This window comes from Epinephelus moara, chromosome 20, assembly GCF_006386435.1.
Source record: "Epinephelus moara isolate mb chromosome 20, YSFRI_EMoa_1.0, whole genome shotgun sequence".
Lineage (NCBI taxonomy): Eukaryota > Metazoa > Chordata > Actinopteri > Perciformes > Serranidae > Epinephelus > Epinephelus moara.
The window spans coordinates 42,573,883-42,596,387 of NC_065525.1; the positions used below are offsets into that span (position 1 = coordinate 42,573,883).

General features: G+C 42.7%; 1 protein-coding gene across 1 annotated transcript in view; it reads left to right on the forward strand.

Annotated features, from left to right (window-relative positions):
- The window catches only part of cftr (CF transmembrane conductance regulator), a 63,041-nt gene that overhangs the window by 35,696 nt on the left and 4,840 nt on the right, over positions 1 to 22,505 (forward strand). The window contains exons 13-26 of the mRNA XM_050072840.1: positions 1,091 to 1,177; positions 1,632 to 2,421; positions 2,596 to 2,724; positions 2,809 to 2,846; positions 4,403 to 4,689; positions 4,801 to 4,880; positions 7,866 to 8,016; positions 10,754 to 10,981; positions 12,707 to 12,807; positions 16,492 to 16,719; positions 20,330 to 20,485; positions 20,772 to 20,861; positions 21,000 to 21,172; positions 21,594 to 21,699. Coding sequence (XP_049928797.1) covers positions 1,091 to 1,177; positions 1,632 to 2,421; positions 2,596 to 2,724; positions 2,809 to 2,846; positions 4,403 to 4,689; positions 4,801 to 4,880; positions 7,866 to 8,016; positions 10,754 to 10,981; positions 12,707 to 12,807; positions 16,492 to 16,719; positions 20,330 to 20,485; positions 20,772 to 20,861; positions 21,000 to 21,172; positions 21,594 to 21,699 — 2,644 coding nt within the window. The remainder of the gene's footprint in view (positions 1 to 1,090; positions 1,178 to 1,631; positions 2,422 to 2,595; positions 2,725 to 2,808; positions 2,847 to 4,402; positions 4,690 to 4,800; positions 4,881 to 7,865; positions 8,017 to 10,753; positions 10,982 to 12,706; positions 12,808 to 16,491; positions 16,720 to 20,329; positions 20,486 to 20,771; positions 20,862 to 20,999; positions 21,173 to 21,593; positions 21,700 to 22,505) is intronic.

Here is a 22,505-nt window from a genome sequence, read left to right on the forward strand (position 1 = left end):
GCTAAGCCTCTCCCTTAATCAGTCACTGTCCAATCCTACGTTAGCAACCGTGTATAGCAACCGAGAGGTCCGGCATATTAGCCACTTTGGCATATTAGCTTCTATTAGCTCCCTTTGTCTGCCCCAAGGAGGGAACATAACTCAACATTAACTTAAATTTAAACCATATATTGACTTACCCTGCTGTACAAGAACATTCATTGTCCTTCACGTGAAGTGTCAAGACGTGGGGTGCCTGACGCTTGCATTGCGACTGGTGAGCTTTTCCCTCTATTTTAATGTTATCGTGATTTATACTCCGCCAGCAGATGATATTGTGAATGTAGCTCTCACATGCATATTGAAGACCTTTCTGTCGGCTTCTCTCTGATATCTCCAAACAGTTTTTCCAGAAATTTGATGTTATTTTCTTTGGAATATCTCTCATTGATATCGTTGAAAACTCCATATTTCTTATGCTAGGAGCGAAAGCTTGACGGACGTGGCAACAGTAACTAAGGGGGGCGGGGCTTAGCGAAGGGTCATTTGGGAAAACAATGAGGTCTTGAAGCTTCTTACCCTCTGGGCAGAGGACAAGATCAGCCACCATATAACGGACAGTAAATGATTGTTATTGCCATGTTAATGCCATTGTTATTGTTTATAAAGCACTGCCAACACATATGTTTTATGTAGCACTAAAGGCAGACACTGTTGTGTTACATGTCACACCTGTCATGCTTCTTTTGCTTCCGTGTTGCTGGCATGCTGTCTGAAATCACACATTGGAGCAAACTGATGCTTCGTTGTTTGGTTTTGTGTTAAAATTCAAAGGAAGCATAAAGACGGGACTTTGTAGCAGCACCTGTTGCTTAACACCGGCCAATTTTTAAAACATTTTCATTTCCCCAAAACGTGAAAATAAGGTCCATGTTGAAAAATACTATACAAAAAATACAAAATGTTTTGTCAGTATTTGTATTTTTGTATCTCATGCGTCCACATTTCTTTACCTTTCTGTTTCTCTCTGACTCACTGTGTGTGTGTGTGTGTGTGTGTGTATGTGTGTGTGTGTGTGTGTGTGTGTGTGTGTGTGTGTTTTCTCTCTCAGGGCTGTGTATAAAGATGCAGACCTCTACCTGCTAGACGCACCTTTCACCCACCTGGACATCGTGACAGAGAAAGAGATCTTTGAGAAGTGTGTATCCCAACAGAGAGTCTTTCATGTGGCGGAGGTGGGGGTGGTTGAGCTTAAAGTTTTAAGTTCAAGGTCAAGGTTGTCTCTTATTGTCTCAGACACACACTGGGGTTGACTTGTGGTGAGTTACGGCTGCTTCATCACACTGAATCCTTCTCAGGAAATGGGAGTTGAGCAAAATGGAATAATCCTTTGATGAAATGTGGACTTTGGCAGTTGTTCAGAGGGGAAATCTGGTAAAAACATTTTGGTTATGTAGGGAAAGCTTGAACATAGTTATGGGTATAAACACACCCAGGAGCTTGTTAATTTTGAGTGCTGGTTATTCTTTCAAGACTTGATATCTCACCCTGTCTTTTCTTGTGTGTTATATAAACAGCCTAACGGTCAGGTTTGGTTTAACCATTGTGACATCTGATATTTTACAGTCTTTATTTTCTGTATCACCACACAGGTGTGTGTGTAAACTTATGGCCTCCAAGGCACGCATTGTAGTCACCAGCAAGTTGGATCATCTAAAAAGAGCCGACAAAATCCTTCTACTGCACAACGGAGACTGCTACTTCTACGGTACCTTCTTCGAGCTGCAGGCCCAGCGCCCTGACTTCAGCTCCCTCCTCCTCGGCATGCAGGCTTATGACAACATCAACGCAGAGCGACGCAGCTCCATCCTCACAGAAACTCTCCGCAGGGTCTCCATCGATGAAACCGCTGGCTTCCGAGGCCCAGAGACACTTCGCCAGTCATTCCGCCAGCCGCCGCCTCCCATAGTCATCTCTGGATCCCAAGGCCATCCTGGAGGTGATAGCTACCCAGAAAAACGCAAACAGTCCCTCATCCTCAGTCCCTTGGCAGCCGCTCGCAAGTTCTCCTTCATCGGGAACTCCCAACAGACTGCAAATGCTCCCCAGTCCGCAACGATAGAGGACGGGGCTCGTGAACTTTCTGAGAGGAAATTCTCAGTAGTACCGGAGGATGATCAAGTAGAGGAAGTGCTCCCCAGGGGGAACTTGTACCATCATGGGTTGCAGCACCTCAACGGGCAGCGGCGCCAGTCTGTCCTAGCGTTCATCACCAACTCTCAGGGCCAGGAGCGCAGAGAGCAGATGCAGTCCTCCTTCAGGAAAAAGCTGTCCATCACACCGCAGTGCGACCTGGCGACCGAGCTGGACATTTATGCCCGCCGCCTGTCCAAGGACAGCGTGTATGACATTTGTGAGGAAGTGGATGAAGAAGACATGGAGGTAGAGCTTTTTTTATGTTTAGACTTCTGGAAGAATCAAACTGTTTTCTTCACGCTCATTTTCATGATCGTTCGAATGTCCAAAAAAAAATCACTTGTTTTTGTCTCAGATTAAAGTTTTCCTGCATATGTAGCGTGGTCTGTCCGGTGAAAGGTCAATTCTCTTTCTTCACAGCAATGTTTTGCAGACGAACGTGACAACATCTTTGAAACTACCTCATGGAGCACTTACCTACGCTACATCACCACCAACAGGAGCTTAGTCTACGTCTTAATTTTTATCGTCGTAGTCTTCGCCCTTGAGGTAAAATTACTACCATATTTAAGTTGTTTTTACGTGTAAATTTAATTAGATTCTTATATTTGCTTTTTTTCTTTCCACTAACAGGTTGCTGGATCAGTCCTTGGCATTTTCCTCATTACTGAGTAAGTGTCATGTTTTATGTTGCTTAAGAATCTGAGACTAAGGGTGCTGTCAGCACTAGAGTCGTCTCCTTTGGTCTGAATCAGGGACTCATGTTGTTCCAAAGTTGTATAATTGCCTAGAGTTGGTTCGTGTTCTCACGACAGCATTTACAAGCGGACCAGATCAAATGCCTTGTGTGAGAAAGCTGCTCTTGATTGGTCAGAATTTCCATGTGGGAAAAATCCAGGAAGTAAAGCAAACGTTGAAGAAGAGTACACTTGCAAGATAAATGTGACACTTTCTAATGTCACAATGGAGGGACAACTACGCAGGTTGATTTTAGCGCTGCTCATCGTGGACTATATTGCTGTCATTGTTCATTTTAGTCAAACCATACAGTTTGAAAACGAGGCGCGGCTCCAACTAGAAAACAATGTTTTGATGCATTGGATGTGCTGAATGTGCATATTAAGGCAGTACAGGAGGAGGTGCACATTAATAATCCTCCAGGACTGTAACATGCTCATGTTTAACCCAAACAATGTGTCATGTGACTGCAGTTGCTTCACATCCAGGTCGGAACACCTTCTCACCACAAACCAACCGCACCAGAGTTCATTTGTAACCGGACCGAGACCACCTCTTCAAGAAGGTCTCGGTCCGGTTGTTTTGGTGCACACCTGAGTGTGATTGCTGTGTTCACACCTGCACAAACGATGATGGATGAACTGATTAGATTTTGGTGGTCATAGGTCAAGGTCACTCTGACTGTCTCATTCTTACGCGATATCTTAAGAACACCTTGAGAGAATTTCTTCGAATTTGGCACAAATGTTCACTTGGATTCAACAGTGAACTGATTGGAATGAGTTCAGTGTGACCTTGCATCTGTCTCCTTGTGAAAGCGATATCTCAAGAACACCTTAAGGGAAATTCTTTAAATTGACACAAATGTCCACTTGGACTGAAGAAAAAACTTATTAGCATTTTGTAGTTGAAGGTCGACGGTCAAGGTCAGTTTGACCTTACAAAATATGTCTTTGCCACAAGTAAAGAATTCATATGCTAATTATGACAACACTTGACACAAATGTCTAACAGGATAAAATAATGAAGTCATATCTCAGGAACAGAAGGGGAGACATTTGGTCAGATACTGAATTGATGACTCTGATCTTGAAATTGTGCTGATTGTATAGATCTGTGTGTGAAGCATCCATGTTTTCACTGACATGGATGGAGACTGTCAGAGACACTGGACTGGGGGGCGGAGTCATGCAACCGCAGGGCGGTAATTCTGACAAAACGATTACTTGATGATCAAAATAGTTAGCAATTGTCTGATCATTACAGCTCTAATCCAGTGTTCGATGTATAACGTATCGTACACTCAAAAGATTTTTGCATATCATGCAAACATTTATCAGTCATTCCTCCTCATTGCCACTGTTGTGTTAAGTACTTAAGAGCAGTAATGGCACAAACTGATTTGTCTCCTGACTGACGGGGCTACAGTTTAGATTGTGTCTGTTTTCAGTCCATGTTTCATTCTCAGTCCTTTGCTCTGTTCCTACAGTGAGATCTGGAGGGACGGCGCCAACCCGGCATCACCAAACTACATCGACGAGCAGCACCCCAACACCTCGTCGCCCCCCACCCACCTGGCAGTCATCGTCACACCGACAAGCGCCTACTACATCATCTACATCTTTGTGGCCACGTCGGAGAGTGTGCTGGCCTTGGGATTCTTCAGGGGTCTCCCATTAGTGCACACGTTACTCACTGTGTCCAAAAGACTGCATGAACAGATGCTTAGCGCCGTGCTGCGAGCTCCCATGGCCGTGCTCAACACCATGAAGACAGGTGATTTTCTCAGTTTATAATTTTGTGTGATTGAAATGTCACATGTCGGGAGTGTTGTGGTACATGTACTGATATGGTCATTCACTGATTTTCTTGTTTGTCCTCTTCCAGGCCGGATCATGAACAGGTTCACCAAGGACATGGCCACTATAGACGACATGCTGCCTCTGGTGCTGTTTGACCTCATACAGGTATTTAACACAACCCAACACAGTGGGTGATGTCACAAAATGTTTTCAAGTTTCAAGGTTTTATTTTGTCACAAACTCAACATATCTGCCTCCTCCAGCACTGTACTACTGTACATACTGTGCAAGATAAAATAATACATATAGTGCAAAAACAAAAGGGGTGCAGGGAAATTGAAAGGTACTTACCTGTCCAGGAAATATAATGCAAACTCCACATCAGTTATAAAATTTCCTTGATCTTTCAAATGTTGCACTGATGTTCACTCAGGTTGTAGTGAAAGAAAACACATCAAGTAGTTATTTTTCTTTACTGAGATTAAGTTGTGCACTCCTTAAACATGTATTGAATTTGAGTTTATTGAAAGGGCAGCCCCTTGAGATGTAGCATCTCATTTTCAAGGGTGTCCTCAGCCACAAATACAAAACAAAAACACACAGACAAAACTGCATTACATAAAAAACACACACTACAAATACACAGATACAGACATCTCGCTGACCATCTCCCACTCATCCCCCCGCCCTCAGCTGTTGGAATTGGATACTGTGACCTCAAATAGTTACATCGCAGTTTTCAGCAGAGGTGGAAGAGGTACTGAAAAATTCTACTCAAGTAAAAGTACCTTTACTTTGATGAAAATCTACTAAGTACAAGTAAAGCTACCCATCTAAAAATCTACTCAAGTAAAAGTAAAAAGTAGTTTGTTTAAAATGTACTTAAAGTAGAAGTTACTTACGGCTGGGTTCCACCGGGCACGTCAGCGGCGTGACACGTCTGCAGCGCGAGTCCCGTAGCAGCTCACCCCACTGTTAATCAGTTACAGCGGCTCCACCGGCAACGGGAGCGGCGCGACAAAACTCTATTTTACGCGGCTCTTCTATTTTTGTCGCGCTACGCCCCCCTACGCGACCCTCCAGCAGATAAAAACTACATGAAATAGTGTGCTAAACGAGCACAATGTGTTTTTAAATGAATAAACCATTATCAGAGGTGATATGTGATGATTTTCTTTCATGCATTTACCCATGTTTATCCGTGACATTGTGTAAATGTCTGTGGCGGACATTTGAAAGCGAGTAGATGACAAACAGTACAGTAAACTTGTAGATAACTCAAATATATGTAATAACTTAGGTGGAAAATGCTTTAACATTTCATGCAGCCTACATGCAGCCTCTCAGCTCCGCAAAGGGTAAACAACCCCGCTGGCTTCTCTATGTGTCGCTTCCGTACGCAGTCAGTGGAGCCCAAATGAATACGCTGCGACACTACGCTGACGTGACGCTTAAGTTTGCAGCCGGTGGAGCCCGGCTGTTAGTTACTTCCAACAACTTGATGGGGGTCACTCCTATGCAGTGCAAAAATGGTCCAGGGGTCATAAATCCAATCCAAAAACTGGTTATTTTTCTATGATGAACCATAGAATTCAATTAAATTTAGGGCTGCACAATATCATTAGAGCATCACCATGCGTCCTTGTGCAATAGTCACATCGTGAGACTCGCAGTATAAGTTCATCTTAATATTAGTCAAAGGCAATATGCCATATTATTTTGCTGGTTAATACTTTAGGTTGTGAAGTTCTCAATTTCCATGACAGTTTGATTGTAAAATGTATATTTCATGCAAATACAGCCTTTCCAAATCCCAAATGATGACTTCTTTCCAACTAGAGCTATTCAAGTTATTGCAATACACTGTATATTGCAATACATATCGCAGTATACAAAATCGTTGTCGCATTGTCAGTTTTGTCTAATATTGTGCAGCCCTCATTCATTTTGAATCACCAACACAACTGTTAGACTGATGATACACAGAGCAACTTTTTGAGCAACGTTGTTGGGCATTATTCTCAGGGATGCAAACATGGTCAAGAAAGAGAGAGCTTGTGGAAGCGAAATTCTGAATATTAAAATACACTAACCTAATTTGGAAGAATACTGTGTATTCCAAAACAGAACAAATCCATTGAGCAACAGTGTTTCCCCTATGTGCAACTAGCAGCAGTGGTGCTCCACTGCTGAAATATGTTTATTTTTAGTTTTTTTGTCTTAGCTCTTTAGAAACTACAGTTATATTATTTGGCGATGTGATTTCAAATGTAGCAAAGTACAATACTTCAGTCAAAATTTACTTAAGTAAAAGTAAAATTACAGATTTTAAAAACTACTGAAAAAATTACAAATTACATTAAAAAAACTACTCAATTACAGTAACGTGAGTAAATGTAATTAGTTACTTTCCACCTCTGGTTTTCAATACGACATTTTAAAAATATGAACAAGTTGTTTTGAAATATTATTATAAAGAAGTCCTGATGCAGTGGAAAGAGGTAACAGATCTCAAGAAAAGAGGAAGATTATTCCAGTCAGATGGAGCTTTGCGCCGGAACAACCTTGGTCCAACTTCTTTGAAAACTCTGGGGACAAAGAAAATGAGATATTGCACATGCTTCAGTGGATGTAAGGAATTAAAAGAGTCAAAATGAAAATTGAATTGAACACAATGAAAGTGCCCTGTAGATTTAGGCTGCAAGTCATTCAGTGATTCATGCATGAAGCAGTGGTGGTTCTAACGCAGCTGTCTATCATGTCAGTCACTGCTTGTTAACTGACTGACTAACTCAAACTGGGCAGAGCTGATCAAATATGAATCAATATTCTGTTGCTGCACTGTTGATTTCTCACCTCAGATGTTTTCAGAAACATATTTTAGTGACTGTGCAGTTGTAAAATGAGAACATATTCTCCGTCCAGCAGGTGCCTTGTTTTGGCTCGACTGTTTTAAACATGGCGACCAGATCCCAACCTTCCTCATTTACAGCTAAACAGTATACTGAGATGTGTTTCTGCAGACGTGTGAGGCAGAAATAGGCAATGCAGTAACAGAATCTTGATTCATCTTTGATCTGTGCTACCTAGTTTGACAGTCTGACCGCCATAGGTTTGATCATTTTTCTCTTTTTTCCCCTCTAACACCAGCTCACGTTGATTGTTACGGGTGCCATCTTCACTGTGTCCATCATGCGACCTTACATCTTCATCGCTGCCATCCCGTTGGCTTTCCTCTTCGTTATCCTCAGAAAGTACTTTTTACGAACTGGACAGCAGCTCAAGCAACTGGAGGCTGAAGGTGAGAGTGGGGGAGGAAATTTGAGTGTGAGACATTACGTTGTTATAAGAAAAGTGCAGTGACTCCATTTGGTCTTTGATAAGAGATATAACAAGTACCAAGAAGGACACATCAGGTGGAGAGTAGAGGAAGGAGACTGACCTTCTCATACTAAAGAAAAATATTCATTTGCACATAGTGAATCAAAACAGAATTTAAAAACTGGCTGGATTAAAACATTTAATTAAATGTAGCAAGTGTTTTCTTAATTTCCAAACATGGATTAGGTCATCTGCTTCTGTTGCTTAAAAATGTGTTCTGAATGCTTACCTCTGAGAGAATTTACCCCTGAAGATACAAAGGTTTGTATTTCTCTTTGATTTGACATCATCATGAGAGTGAGAGTTAGGAAGGATAAAAACAGGCAGAGAAGAGACCAACCAATAGAGCCAACAGAGGAAGTGAGACTCGGGGAGTCAGACGCCACAGTCATCATAACTGGCAGCAGAGCTGGTGGGCTGAAGAACAAAAACACGACAGAGGAAGGGTTAAAGGAGAGGATGGATGGGCTGCCTCCGAGGGGCAGGGACAGTGAAAGGAAGTGAGGCAGGACGAATAAAATAACCGTTATCCTCCAGTTATAACAGAAGTTGGTCTCCATGTGAAAAGAATGAACACATTGCTAAAAGCTTTTACACATAAGACAGTTGTTTATGCATGTGGGTGTACGTTTGCAGGACAGTCTCTATAACTACTAGACCTTCTCCCAAAGTGAGAGTCTTGTCATAATAGGTGTGTTGCAGAAAAGCTAAGTTTAGTGATGTTTTGGAAATGATGAGAAAGGTGACGTGGAAGCTGCATTGACCATTTTTCGTGGCTGAAGGCATTACGCTTTGGGGTTGCCTGTAGGTGCACCGTCCCATCCTTGTGATCACGATATCTCAAGAACTTCCCAAGAGAATTTCTTCAAATTTGGCACAAATGTCCACTTGTATTCAATGATGAACTGATTAGTTTTTGGTGGTCAAAGGTCAAGGTCAGTGTGACCTTGAATCTTTGTCATTCTTTCTAATTCTTGCGAAAGCGATATCTCAAGAACACCTCAAGGGAATTTCTTTAACTTTGACACAAACGTCCATTTGGACTGAAGAATAAATTGATTAGAATTTTGTGGTCAAAGGTCAGCATGCCCTTAACTGGTGCGCAGAGGCATACAACTGCGGGGCGGAATTCTAGTTCTGAATTAACCAAGTTATTGTCTCTGAATTACGAGTAGTTTCTACAGTATGTTAACAACATCTGCTTTTGTTAATTCCTAATACCAAGCAGCAGTTTTTTTTCAAGTCAATGTGTTATCCTTCCATAATTTACCCCCCAAAAAGATGTCAGCAGTGAGGAAAGCACATTTTCTGACTAACCTTTGGTAGTAATCAACCAAACAGATAGAGTAGTCGGATTTTATTGGTTAAGATTTGGAGATATTCATCTCTGCCTCAAACCCTTTAAAATGGACAGATGGAAACTCGTTTATCGTATTTGTAGTGCCTTTACAAATTATATTAAAAAAGAAAATCAATAGCAACAACTTTGTTTCTAGAAACAGTCTCTGTCACTTTGAATAACCCAGAGAGCACGATGTCAACAGTTTACATGGTGACTGTTAATTTTAGATGAAAGAATACCCAATGAAAACTGTTCTTCGTTCTTGTTCCTGTGAGTGAGACCTCAGTACATAACTGCAATAACTACATACTATAAAGATTTACAATACTGTACGATGACATAGATCAGAGCACAGAACAATGATCTAAAAGTTGAGAGGTTTGGCAGCCAGCAGGGCGGTGCAGCTCTGTACAGCCAGAGGATAAAAAAACAGGTCACTGGACTGTGTGTGTTTTGGACTTCCTCGCTCTGCTCTCGATTCTCTTAGTGAATGTTCGTTTCGGTGATGACGGCGAGGTCTTTTCCGGAGCCGCTGAGAGCACGTCGGGGTCAGAGAGATGAGCCGAGCTGGGATTTCCTCCAACCCCATCCTGGTGTCGCTCTCGTGTAGCATGTCAGACAAGACACTGTGGAAATGTTATGTGTGTTAGTCACTCAGAGGTTTATTTGGCTCCAGTGGGAGGCGGTTTTCTACCCTGACAGTTTATAGTCATCTTCTCTGCTCACTGAGCCCTACACTGATTTTTATGTTTCTTCAAAAGCAACTTCTTCTCGCCATTGAACACTTTCTTATGTGGATGTCTGATCAGTGCTGATGGTCAGTGTCATCAGTTGAAGCAATATTTCCTCAGTGCGTGCTATATTGACCCAGAAAGCTGAGTTCTCTTGCTTGTGAAGGCGTGCCGGCATTGCCTACATGTACCAGGATTAGGGGTAGGCGGATCGATGCCAAAATATACTCTCGATACTACATTGTAATTTTTAAGATTGATCCTTGCGTCAGTAGGATCTAGTGAACACATCTAGTGTTCACGACAGGTGGTAACATTTTCTGTTTGTTTGGGCTACTGTCCTTTGTTTCCGTCTGACACTGGTTAGCCTGCAGTCGCATCAGATTGAAATCTGCTTAATTCCAGCCCTCTCTCTATTAGCTTTAATCCGAGCCAGTTTTACTCACTCATTCTTCCTCACTTCACTCCAGTTGCTTTATTGATCAGACCAACTGAGTGAATGTTTGATAAGCAGCTTACAAAACAATAAACTTTTAAACTGTATGTAGTTAAAACCAGTTGTCTCCTCTTCTCCTCTCCTGCAGCTCGCAGCCCCATCTTCTCCCACCTCATCATTTCATTGAAGGGTTTGTGGACGATTCGGGCATTTGGGCGTCAGACCTACTTCGAGATGCTCTTCCATAAAGCGCTCAATACTCACACATCCGCCTGGTTCCACTACTTGTGCACGCTGCGTTGGTTCCTCTTCCGCTGTGACATGATCTTCGTCCTGTTCTTCACCGCCGCTGCCTTCATCGCCGTGGGAACCAACCGTGAGTGACGAGATGAAGGGTTGCTTGTACAGATCGAGGATAGATTTCAGGAACAGACTTGTTTAACTCCCTGACCACTGTATTGTTTTGGTTTACACAATAAGTTTTGAAGGAAGTCTGAGGAATTGAGGACTTTTCTCAGCCTATAATGGATTTCATAATCCTTCCTTTTAAGACTGAATAACCCCTAAATTTGACTTGCCTGTTTTCAGATGGCCATTCTCAGTGGTGTAATGCATCATAGATATAGGTTAGTAGATGCCCACCACACTGTCTGTTAGGTTGAGAAGGCTGTTATACAGCCATGAAATTAAACTTTCTGCCAGAAGGTGCTTTCCGATTAAAGAGCACAAAGAGTTGTGGGAGTGTTCATATCCAGTCTACATGTGCTTTGTGGACTGGGAGAAGGCTTATGACTCCTGCAACTTTAATCTAGGAGACAGAGGTTCGAGTTCCATGTGAAACCAATACGAATGCCCAACCATGAAATTTTTCCAGACTTAACCATGTCATTTGGTACCTAGACCTTGGGAAAGTGAAACCTGACAAACTGGCAATGGCTATTGAATGTGCTGATAACAGCCTTCTGAACCTACCAATAGGTGTAGCAGGCCCCTAGTGACCCATATCTATCTTTCTATGAGAGTTATTACCACAGGTAACAGGCATTTCGCAGGCTGATAAGATCCAGTTAGGGTACAGTCTTGTCTTTGCTGACCTCCAGTGGTTTAACCTCTCACCATGCTGCAGTTACAGCTCGACAAGGCCATTTTTTTTGGACTACTGTCCTTGTCCCAGTATACAAGCACGGGAGGGGAATCCATCCATCCAAGTATGTGCGACTCCTCTACGATAGGTGGAGATATGCCCCCTTTCAGCTTGTTAGTATTGGACCTTTTTCCTGTTGACCTATTACATCACAGACCAAACAATGGACAAACAAGTTAGCTACGGTTAGCTAGCTGCTAACTGGTACCATGGTGGACAACTTTACAGCTCTGTACATTTGGTCTGTCCAAAAAGTCACAGCTCTGGATGTAGATTTCTCCATGTTGTTACCGGCTTCTTCTTCTCTTACACATTTAATGCTATTGGACTTGAGGGTCAAAGCCCGGGGCGGAAACTGTGGAGCATGCTCATTTTCTCTGATTTTATGTAAACGCACAGACTGACCGTAGATAAGTACCTCATACAAGCCCACCTCAAAAAATCCGAACTATCCTAGGAGACAAACAGCAGCAGTTTGTACACATAAATATCAGAAGGAGGAGGGAACATCTTGAAATTCCAGTAAGTTAGCGGGTTAGTTAACACCTTATTATTTCCACCAGGCCTATCGAGTGAAGAAGCCTCGGTCTTATCTGTGTGCCACAGTGTGCAGACTCAGATATCAGGATCATAACAAACAGTTGGTCTGTGAAAACTGATCAAAAGTGTCGGAATGCCGACGGATAAAATGTCATGTACAAAAGGAAGCACTTGTGTATGTTCAATTAAATGAATGGGAAACACAAGTGCACACACACACATGCAAACACGTGTTGTTGCGTCATAGCCTGTGTTTATGTTGAGAGCAGATTAAAGGGTCATTTCACAGCTCATTATTTCCAATAGAGCAAGAGCCAAAGTACCTGAGTGCCTACCCTGACATCAGAGAGGGCAGCTTTGATTGGACGATTTTGATGACTGTGTGTGTGTTCGTGTGTGTGTGTGTGCACTCCACAGAGGACAAACCAGGGGAGATTGGCATCATCGTGGCCCTGGCCATGCTTATTCTGGGGACTTTCCAATGGGCTGTCATCACTAGCATCACTGTGGATGGACTGGTATGTGGTTCACACACACACACACACCGCTCATCGTTTGTATCATACTAAGACCTGACTTGCATTGAAATACCACACAACCAATGGCCGGGTTCGTTTTTGTTTCTGCCCATCTGTTGTTCAACCTCCCGAAAGTTTTCCCTCACCGCGCTGCTTCACCCTTTATCACACCAACTTCCTGTTAAAGTTTGCACGCACGCACAAACCTGAGGATCCTGTGGTCACTCATCCTGGTTCAAGCTCTCCTCAGTTCTGACCCTACAGTGGTAGAACGAGTCGCTTCATCACTTCGTCCTTCGCTGCAGACTGAAAACCCACCTTTATTGACTGCATCTCAACAGCCCTTGCAAGCTCTTAGCATTAGGGATGGGCATATTAATTAAATTACATATTTGAGTACTTGCAGTAGATGGTTATAGAGTTCTCGAGTACTTGCAAAAAATTATATATATATAATTTATATATGGCATAGTAAATGCCATTGACAGTGGAACACAAGTGTAATTTGAAATTCATTTACTGAACAACCAGGCTTCAGTTTGTCTGTTAAACCAATTGAAAGTTAACAAGAAAAATCCGCCATCTTCCTGTTGCTGCTGTTAACGTTATGTAGGTTAGACACAGAGGTCACGTTACCACAGTAGTAACCTCATGATAAACAGAAAGAGAGAACAACAGCGGGGCGAGGAGGCGCTGAGCGAAGCAGTAAACTGCACACAGCTCTACAATAAAATAAGATTTTACCAATTTCAAATAGTGGGGAAAAAAATTAAAGTCATGTTCACATGTGGGAGGGGTGGCGGCAGGTACTCTATAGCCTCATTTCCTCCAAACCCTTTCAGTACAGCACCTTTGGAACCAGCAGTAACCGTTCAGACATGGTACCTAGACCCTCGGTCTGTTCAGACAGTTCTCTTAAATGTGGGCGGGGTTGTTGTCACTCACTGCTCCGTCCAGCACTCGTTGTATTTCCTCATCAGATTCACTTTATTTGTCATTTCCCTGAGTATTTACATACAAAAAGAAACAAAATACTGTTTCTCATCAGCTACACAGTGCATTAAAAAGACTAGTAATAAATAAGTTAAAAGGAATTAAAAAAAAAAAAATCAGCGGTGACACAGATGGAAGTCTGCACCTGGTTTATCGTCCACAGAACGAGGCTGCACGCCCACATTTTCAGAACAAAACAGAACAGGCTGCAGTGAGAGTCTCTCTCCATGGGATATTTAAAAATAGCAGCTTTGTGCATTTAGTCCTTCTCAGGCAAGCTCAGGGGTTTAGTGTTGCTGTAGCCCACAGGAAGTGAGGATTAGAATATATGACCTTCACATAATCCGCTCCAAATTAATCTATATTTTTAAAGTCATTACTAAAAGTGTGTGTCATATAAAAACTAAAGTGATGGTCAAAGTTGTCACAGTGAAATTTAAGGTGTGCTGATGGATTCACGTCATCAACTCATGCATTGAGTAACATTACAAGTTAACGTTCCACCTTAAAAGTTGCCGGCAGTCGGCCCAGTGAATGAAGTTATTTTTTCTCTTTCATTTTATAGTTGTAGTTTACTGATGTATGAACAGAGGTTACATAAAACCAGAGTGACCGTCCTCTACTGACCAATCAGACTGCAGTGTTCACAGCTCCACCTTTTAGTACCAGATCTGTGTGCTAGGTACCCCAACAGAGGGGGGACCAAACATGGGGACGCTAAGGAACGGATCTGTTGGTACCATCCACAACTTTTCACTGTGGGAACAGGAAATAAGCTGAACTGAACTGCACTGCTCGGTGGGAACAGGGCTTATATGCTGAGTGAACACTGACGTCCAAACGAGTACTAGAGTACTCATGCCCATTCCTACTGACCATGTCTCATTCCCTAAAAGCACTGTTACAGCCTGGCTCACATGGCTACAACAAAAGGAAGACTTAATTAAATTAGAATTATTATTATAATTATAATAAATTAAAAAGTGAGCTAAATATTTCAAGTGCAGAGTAAAGTAGAAATATGTAGGAGCAGGTAATCTTAAGAGCTAAATCATAGGCAGTTGGACTTGCTTGAGACGTTTCACCTCTCATACACGAAGCTTCTTCAGTTCTAACAGACTGGTGCGGAGTCTGTGTGGGTGTGAACCCTTACAGAGTCTTTGAGGTCACACGTGAGCTCTGAGTTTCAGGGTCGTTGTCACATGTGAGTCGTTGAACCACCTGGCCATCATGTGTGTTGTTGGGGTTAGATGGGTTCAGATGTGAATGGGTGATAAGTCGTCTGGGGAGGGAGACTGCATTGTAGTACAGTGCAGTCTCAGGATCCCTCCTCGTGTATGAGCAGGTGTTTTAGAGGTGCTTCGGAGCAAAGGACAGAACTAAGCCAACATAACCAAAGGTAGGGCAGTGAAGTTACAGCAGCAACAGCAGAGCCAGCCAGAGCTACCACCTGCACCCAAACATTAATAACCTGGGAACCCCCTCAGGTGACCCTTTAATGATCACCTGAATCACACAGTAAACAAGATGACACCACAGTGTAGTCACAAAACATTTTTAAAAAGTCTGAGCGTTGGTTCTTTGGCACTGAACTTGCTTTTAAAGTTGTTTGGGGCGGATGCACTTCCAGTTATTGATGACATCCAGCTTTTGTTTGTATGAAGTTTGAATGCACTTATTATCAGTCCCTTCAGACCAGGATCTGCCAAACACACGTAATGTACTGAGACACAACTCAGACGTTCTGCTTTTAGTCACAGAGCCATTCTTCTGGAACAACTGTGATTTAGAGATCTTACATTTGTGGGTGGTCTGCAACAGATCTGAAACCACAGAAGACACAAAGGTTTGGAGGGACAATCCTTTCCTCTGTGTAACAACATTTGATGTGACCTGACTGCTCCTTGTTCAGAGGAAGAACAGTCTGACCTGCAGGTACCTCAGCAGTTAGTGTTATTTATAAAGACCATGTGAGACACCTTTGAACCAGTTTGTTGCCGTCCAGCGGCGGTTTTCTCCTCACGTTTTGGTTAGTGGAGCTGACAGAGCTTATCACAGCACAGGACGTTTTGTTCAGTACACACACCAACACCCTCACACGATGGTGCTGGTGTGTTTGGGGGAGCTGGCAGTGTTCTTCACAGCGTGACTGATATTGTAATGTAAAAAAAAAATCTCATTACAGTGACTCCCTCTGATTAACATCCTTGCTGAGGTGTGTATCTACTGAAGTCAAGCTCAAGTACGTTTAGTTTGCTGTTCCTGAAACATTGCTTGAGTAAGAAAATCTCCAATATATCAACTTTGGTGATAAGCAAACAAGAAACAGTCCTGTGTCAGCTTTATATGGATGTATATTTTAGAAATTCCAATAGTTTTGAAGTGGTTTCTTCAGCTTAATTTATTGGAAAACAAAAACAAAAAATATTTGAATATATTTACTTTTCTTAATCACAATAATGGAATTGTGATTGATTCTACCAGTGAACACCAGGAGCAGTGGTGGACTATGGTTAGAAAATAAATAGGAAATACAGGAAAATATATAAGAGCCATATTGTGGCTGGTTACCAGACAGGCTTAGAAAATGTTTTGGAAATGTCTGCCTTAACAACTCAACAAAGAACATAGATGAACTGTATTTACACTTCCAGCAGCTCTCCTCACGCTCCTTCTTTCTCTGCCTCTCAGATGCGTTCGGTGGATCGGGTGTTCAAGTTCATTGACATGCCACCAGAGGAGCCACTGCCAGGGAAATCTGGTAAAGGAGGCTCCGACCTCGTCATCGACAACCCACACGCCAAGGACTGCTGGCCCAACCGTGGCCAGATGGACGTCCGGGGCCTCACTGTCAAATACACGGAGGCTGGTCGCTCCGTCCTCAGCGACATCTCCTTCTCTGTGGATGGAGGGCAGAGCGTAAGTCTCCTGAGTGATGGGTGACGAGTGTGTGTGATGGGACTTTAATGAAACTTGGCAGAGTGATGCATGTTCGCTCGGCCTTATTGGATTGTAAAACATCAAAGCACTGATTAGTCTGAGAGGGGCCACTGCAATTAAAGAGTCACAGCAAGGTCACAGCAAGGTGACATACCAGCCAGCAGGATGCTGCGTCACATGTGGTCACATGTTTACTACTTGTTATTCAGGGCTTGAAATGAACTTTTGTACTTTAATTTTTTTTTATTGCAACAAAAAGTTGACATTATACTGTATACATTACATTGTATGTGTATAGTACAATTATCATTAACTTTTCAGTTGAAGACATTTTTAGAAAAACACCACTGAAGCACTGAACACCACTGCATGAAAGAGAAACCTTAGATGATGATGATACTGATGACGACTGTCATCATCAGTATCATCAAAATGTAAGGCACTCAAAGTGCCCCATCACACAATTAGGAAGACGGAAAACCAATCAGAGTAAACGAAACGTGTGACGTAGGCTAGCACAACGCCACTGTAAACAGACCAGCAAGCAAGTGCAGTGTGCAGCGGAGATGAGCTGTGATGATGTCTGGGAAACAGTGTTGCCGGCTTTGCGGATTTCCTCCTCACTGTGGACTCTGAGTTGCATGGCTGTGATTCCCGGCTTGGTCGCTTCCCTGACCTGCTCCTCCATGAGAGCAACTAGCGGAGAAACAATAGCCATTAAAAAAGTCTTTCAGCGTCCTCTTCATTTTCTCTTCTCCGGCATGAATTAGCTTCGGCTTCTAGTTAGTTCTGAGTGACAGAAGTGCCGCGGTCGCGGAGTGATTTGAGGTTAATAACCAAATCAGCAAAATCAGCATTAAAGGTCAAGCTCACGTTTGATTGGTCACTGTCGGCTCACGAGGTGGAGAGAAGCCTGGGAACTTTATCAATGTAACCTACTAAACTTGAGGGGGAAAAAACTTGTGAATGAGACATTCGACTCGGGGGGGAAAAATTGTCGCACCAGAAGAGTTATTTACACTCGCACCAGTGCTCCCAATTATATTTTGAGGTCGCACAGATGAGGTCGCAATTTCGAGCCCTGTTATTATTTGTTTGAAGCTGCTTTAATCCATATTTTTCACTAGATCAACTGACTGTGGGTATATGGAAGGAGTCGCTTGTTGTGACAAACAGATTATTATCACCACTCACTAAACTCTTTCGCTCCATTAAATGATTCAGCAACTTCCACCTCATCATTTTGGATTTCTGGCTGCAACTTTACTGTTTAGTTTCAGTCTCACCGTGCTCATTGTCGTCAGTGTCGTTTCCAGATGCAGTCAGGCTCTGTTTTTGTTTTAAAAAAAAGGATTATTTGTTGTTGTTTGAGCTTATTAGTAACAATTTGCTTTTGATTGAAATATCACTTTTCTACATGTTTCCATGTAGCTTAACAGATGTATTAATAAGGTATGGACTTTTTCCTCAAGGAGGTTTTATTGCATTTACAGTAACAAGCGTAGCTGTCGTCACTTCTCTGTCTTCACTGCAGCATCTCTGCTACGTGTTTGTGTGTGCATCAAAGTGGCGCAGCAGCCCCGACGCACAGCCAGCAGGAGGAGAGGCTGCTGCACAATAATAACTGACACCAAAACATAACAGCCACAGATCAAAGAGCCGGTAACTTCGGAGCTTCTCAATACTACAGTCGTTGATAATTTAGCAACGCAGCCCATTTACTACACAAGATTAACGGGGTTAAAGCTCCACACATCTGTGCGAAAAAAGCGCATATTAAAAAATCGATCTTGGGGGCGTTGGTAGCGTAGTGGATAGTGCCAGCGCCCCATGTACAGAGGCGATGCCTCGCTGCAGCAGTCGCAGGTTTGATTCCGGCTTGCAACCCTTTGCTGCATGTCATCCCCCCACTCTCTCTCTCTCTCCCCATTTCACACTGTCCTGTCAATTAAAGGCAAAAAGCCCAAAAAATAATCTTAAAAAGAAAAAAAAAAAATCGATCTTGGATTTTCTGAATTGATATCTGGTCACTGAAATGCAGATCGATTTGAATCGGATGAATCAGTTATCTTAACCCAGGCCTAATGAATCCACTGTGAGCACCAAAAGTTAGCAACTAGCTAATAGAGCTGCAACGATGAATTAATGAGTTATCAACTATTAACTTAATTGCCAACTTATTTGATAATGGATTAATCAGTTGGAGCAATTAAAAAAAAACACCTCAATATTCTCTAAATCCAGCTCTTACATGTGAATATTTTCTGGTTTCTTTCCTCCTCTATGACAGTAAATTGAATATATTTGGGTTGTGGAAAAACAAGACATTTGAGGACGTGATCTTGGGCTCAAGGAAACACTAAGTGATCATTTTCTAATATTTTATAGGCTTAAGGCTTTCCACGTAGGCACATGGAAGGGCAGAGAGGCCACAGATCAAAGCAGTACTGCCAAATTTATTCTGCAAATGGAAGTGAAATTTTCTTTGGCTAAAGTGGTCCTGACTGAAATATCTTAAGATTAGTTTATTTGAGAAAAATTCAAATATAGCAGTAAAAAACAAAATAAAAAACACAAGCTATTGTCAAGGATGACACGATGTCATGGTCCCCCTATGTTCTATCAGAACTTCCACTACACAACAAGAAGGTGACACTCAACCACAATATACCAAATCCCAACACAGCAACCCACCCACAGATATACGTACATGCCAGTAATGTTGATCCTCTCTGGGGCCAAAGCACTGTACAAACAAATACAGACAAATGTACATGACCCTGAGGGAACTGTCCAAATTATAAAAAAAGATTATAAAGTGATCGAAATAAAATAAATAAAATAACCGAGGACAGCACAAACAGCAGCAATAACATCGGTGACAAATGCTTAAGTTCTTCGTCTTCTTCTTTCTCTCATGAACACACTCATATCTGTAATTCATCCCTCCTATCTGAATACCTTATGGTATTTAATTAGGGCGGAGGAGGAAGTCAGCGTTGACCAAATAGCTTTCAGTGGAAAATAGAGAAAAAAAAGTAATATTTGACCGCTCTCTGTGTCTCTCTCTGCTCCTGGCAGTAATTATAGTCAGTTTGAGCTCCTTATAATGAATCCTGGAGGACAGCTGAGCTCAGTAAGTGTCAGCACTTTAGCCTCGTCCCATTAGCTGCTCTATGGCCTTCTGATAAATGGGCTAATTGTTGCCGCGAGGCTGCAGAAGAAAGGACGGAGAGCTTTTAGACCCGGAGACACCTCAAGGCAGCGATTCATTTCACAGTGTCATTAGTCATTACTCCACTCATATCCATATGTACAGCATACTGTACACAGTGTGTGTGCATGTACTGTATACAGTGTTCTATAGGTACGCTTTGTACAAGGACACAAGATACAGAACTACGTATGCACCATAGTGAGGTTTGTATCTGGTGTCCTTGTGTGCATGAATCTGTCTAACTGAGAATGCTAAATGACTTCATTAAACCTTTTAATGAACCGAAAAGTGAGAAATGAGTTTAAATATTTATCAGATTAAATGTTTCTGTTCTCTATGTGTGTGTGTGTGTGTGTGTATGTGTGTGTGTAGGTGGGTCTGCTGGGTCGAACCGGTTCAGGGAAGAGCACCCTGCTCTCCGCTCTGCTGCGTCTCGCCTCCACTGATGGAGAAATCTCCATCGACGGCATCTCCTGGAGCTCCGTGTCCCTGCAGACATGGAGGAAGGCCTTCGGGGTGGTGCCGCAGGTACGTCTACTGCTTTTCAACGAGACACGTGGCATTCAAAGGCTGCTGGTTGGAATTCAGATACTGTTGAGCAAATCAACTCAAAACTGGCAATCGTGCAGAATTCACCTTTAGAGAGTTACGTGTGAAACAGTTTAGTGTCATGTAAAGAGTTCTTTGTAGTAAAACTGAAAGTTGTAAAATTCAGGTGGTTTTTTTTTTTTACAGCACCACTACCCAATGCTCCTGCAGTTTAGTATAACATTTTGAATGCTGACCATTTTGCTTTGTTTTTTGTTTTGAACAGAGAGTCTTTATTCTGACCGGCACCTTCCGGATGAACCTGGACCCTCATGGACGTTACAGTGACGAAGAGCTGTGGAGGGTCGCTGAGGAGGTGAGGCTCTGATTTCTCTTTTCCCCTGCTGAGCTTATAACTCTGTCTAATTCTGTGTTTTAGTTATCAGGATAATCGCATGTAGTCATTTTGGTTGAATGCTTGGTTAAATGAAAAATGGGTCGCGTGTGTCGTCAGGTGGGTTTGAAGTCAGTGATCGAGCAGTTTCCAGAGAAGCTGGACTTTCAGCTGGAGGACGGAGGCAACGTGTTGTGCAACGGACACAAACAGCTGCTGTGTCTCGCCCGCTCCATCCTCAGCAAGGCCCGCATCCTGCTGCTAGACGAACCCTCCGCCTACCTCGATCCCATGTCAGTATTACACCCCAACACTCTAATCTGTGTGTGTGTGTGTGTGTGTGTGTGTGTGTGTGTGTGTGTGTGTGTGTGTGTGTGTGTGTGTGTGTGTGTTAATGGGAGCGGAAGTCACCCAAATCCAACATGTGTGGTGTTCCTGTCACTGCATATGGTGACAATCTAGAGTGCTTACAGAAATCCTGACCTACTGTATGTGACTGTGTGTGTGTGTGTGTGTGTAACCATATGTGTGTGTGGGGGGTTATAATGGTAAATGAAGCCTATAATGAGCAATCAAGTTTAACCTGAGGCCAGCGCCGCCTGTTCTTTCATGTCGGCCTCAGTGGGAACAAAACGCTAAGCTAATGTGTGTTAGCAGCCTTTAAAGATGATGATGATGATGAGGGTGTGTGTGTTTGTGTTTGTGTGTGAGCAGAACGTTACAGGTCCTGAGGAAGACGCTGAAGCAGGCGTTCTCTGGCTGCACCGTCATCCTATCAGAACACAGAGTGGAGCCGCTGCTTGAGTGTCAGTCATTCCTGGTAAGGTGTTTTTTTGTTATATTTAGGTCTCTGTCAAAGTCGAACAGTTTGTGCTGAGACAGTTTCATCAACATTTAATGCTCAGGTGTTTATAGAAGCTTACGAAACTTAATTTAAAGGGATAGTTCAGATCTTTTGAAGTGGGGTTATATGTGGTTCTTATCCACAGTCAGTGTATTTATTACCTTTAGAAGATGTCGGCCGACATGACCCCAGTTTGGAAAAAAGATCCAAACTATCCCTCGGCCTGTTATGAAGTGATAAGATATTAAATTCCATTACCTTTAGTGGGATGTGGGTGTGCGGGTCTGCAAAGGTGTGTTTTGTTGGCATGTTAGTGATGGAGGTTTGTGTTGGAACAAGCAGCTGGCGTGACGGAAACATGAGGGAGGTGAACTCAATGTCTCTACAGAGTGAGGAGCAGTCACCTGCATTAAGAACATTGTTTGTATGATAGATAGACAGACAGACAGACAGACAGACAGACAGACAGACAGAACCACTAGTTTACCCCTCTGTGTTTGCATGTTTTTCCCATCACTCTTAACTGTCAAAAAAAAAAGCCAGACTTTGAATTTCCAGCTGTCTTTCTTTCCTGAAAGACGTTTAACATTCAACAGAAAGCTCTGCTGTTTCATTTTCCTGAGGCAGCCAACTGTACAACAAACTACTTTTTAAGCAATTTCACTGTTGCAGACAAATTTTTAATGTCGTCATAAAATCACGAGAGTTTTACCTCAGTCGGTGCACATTCCCATGACCTCGATGGTTTGGTGTAAGGAGGTCAGAAAAAGGAGTCCGAGCTT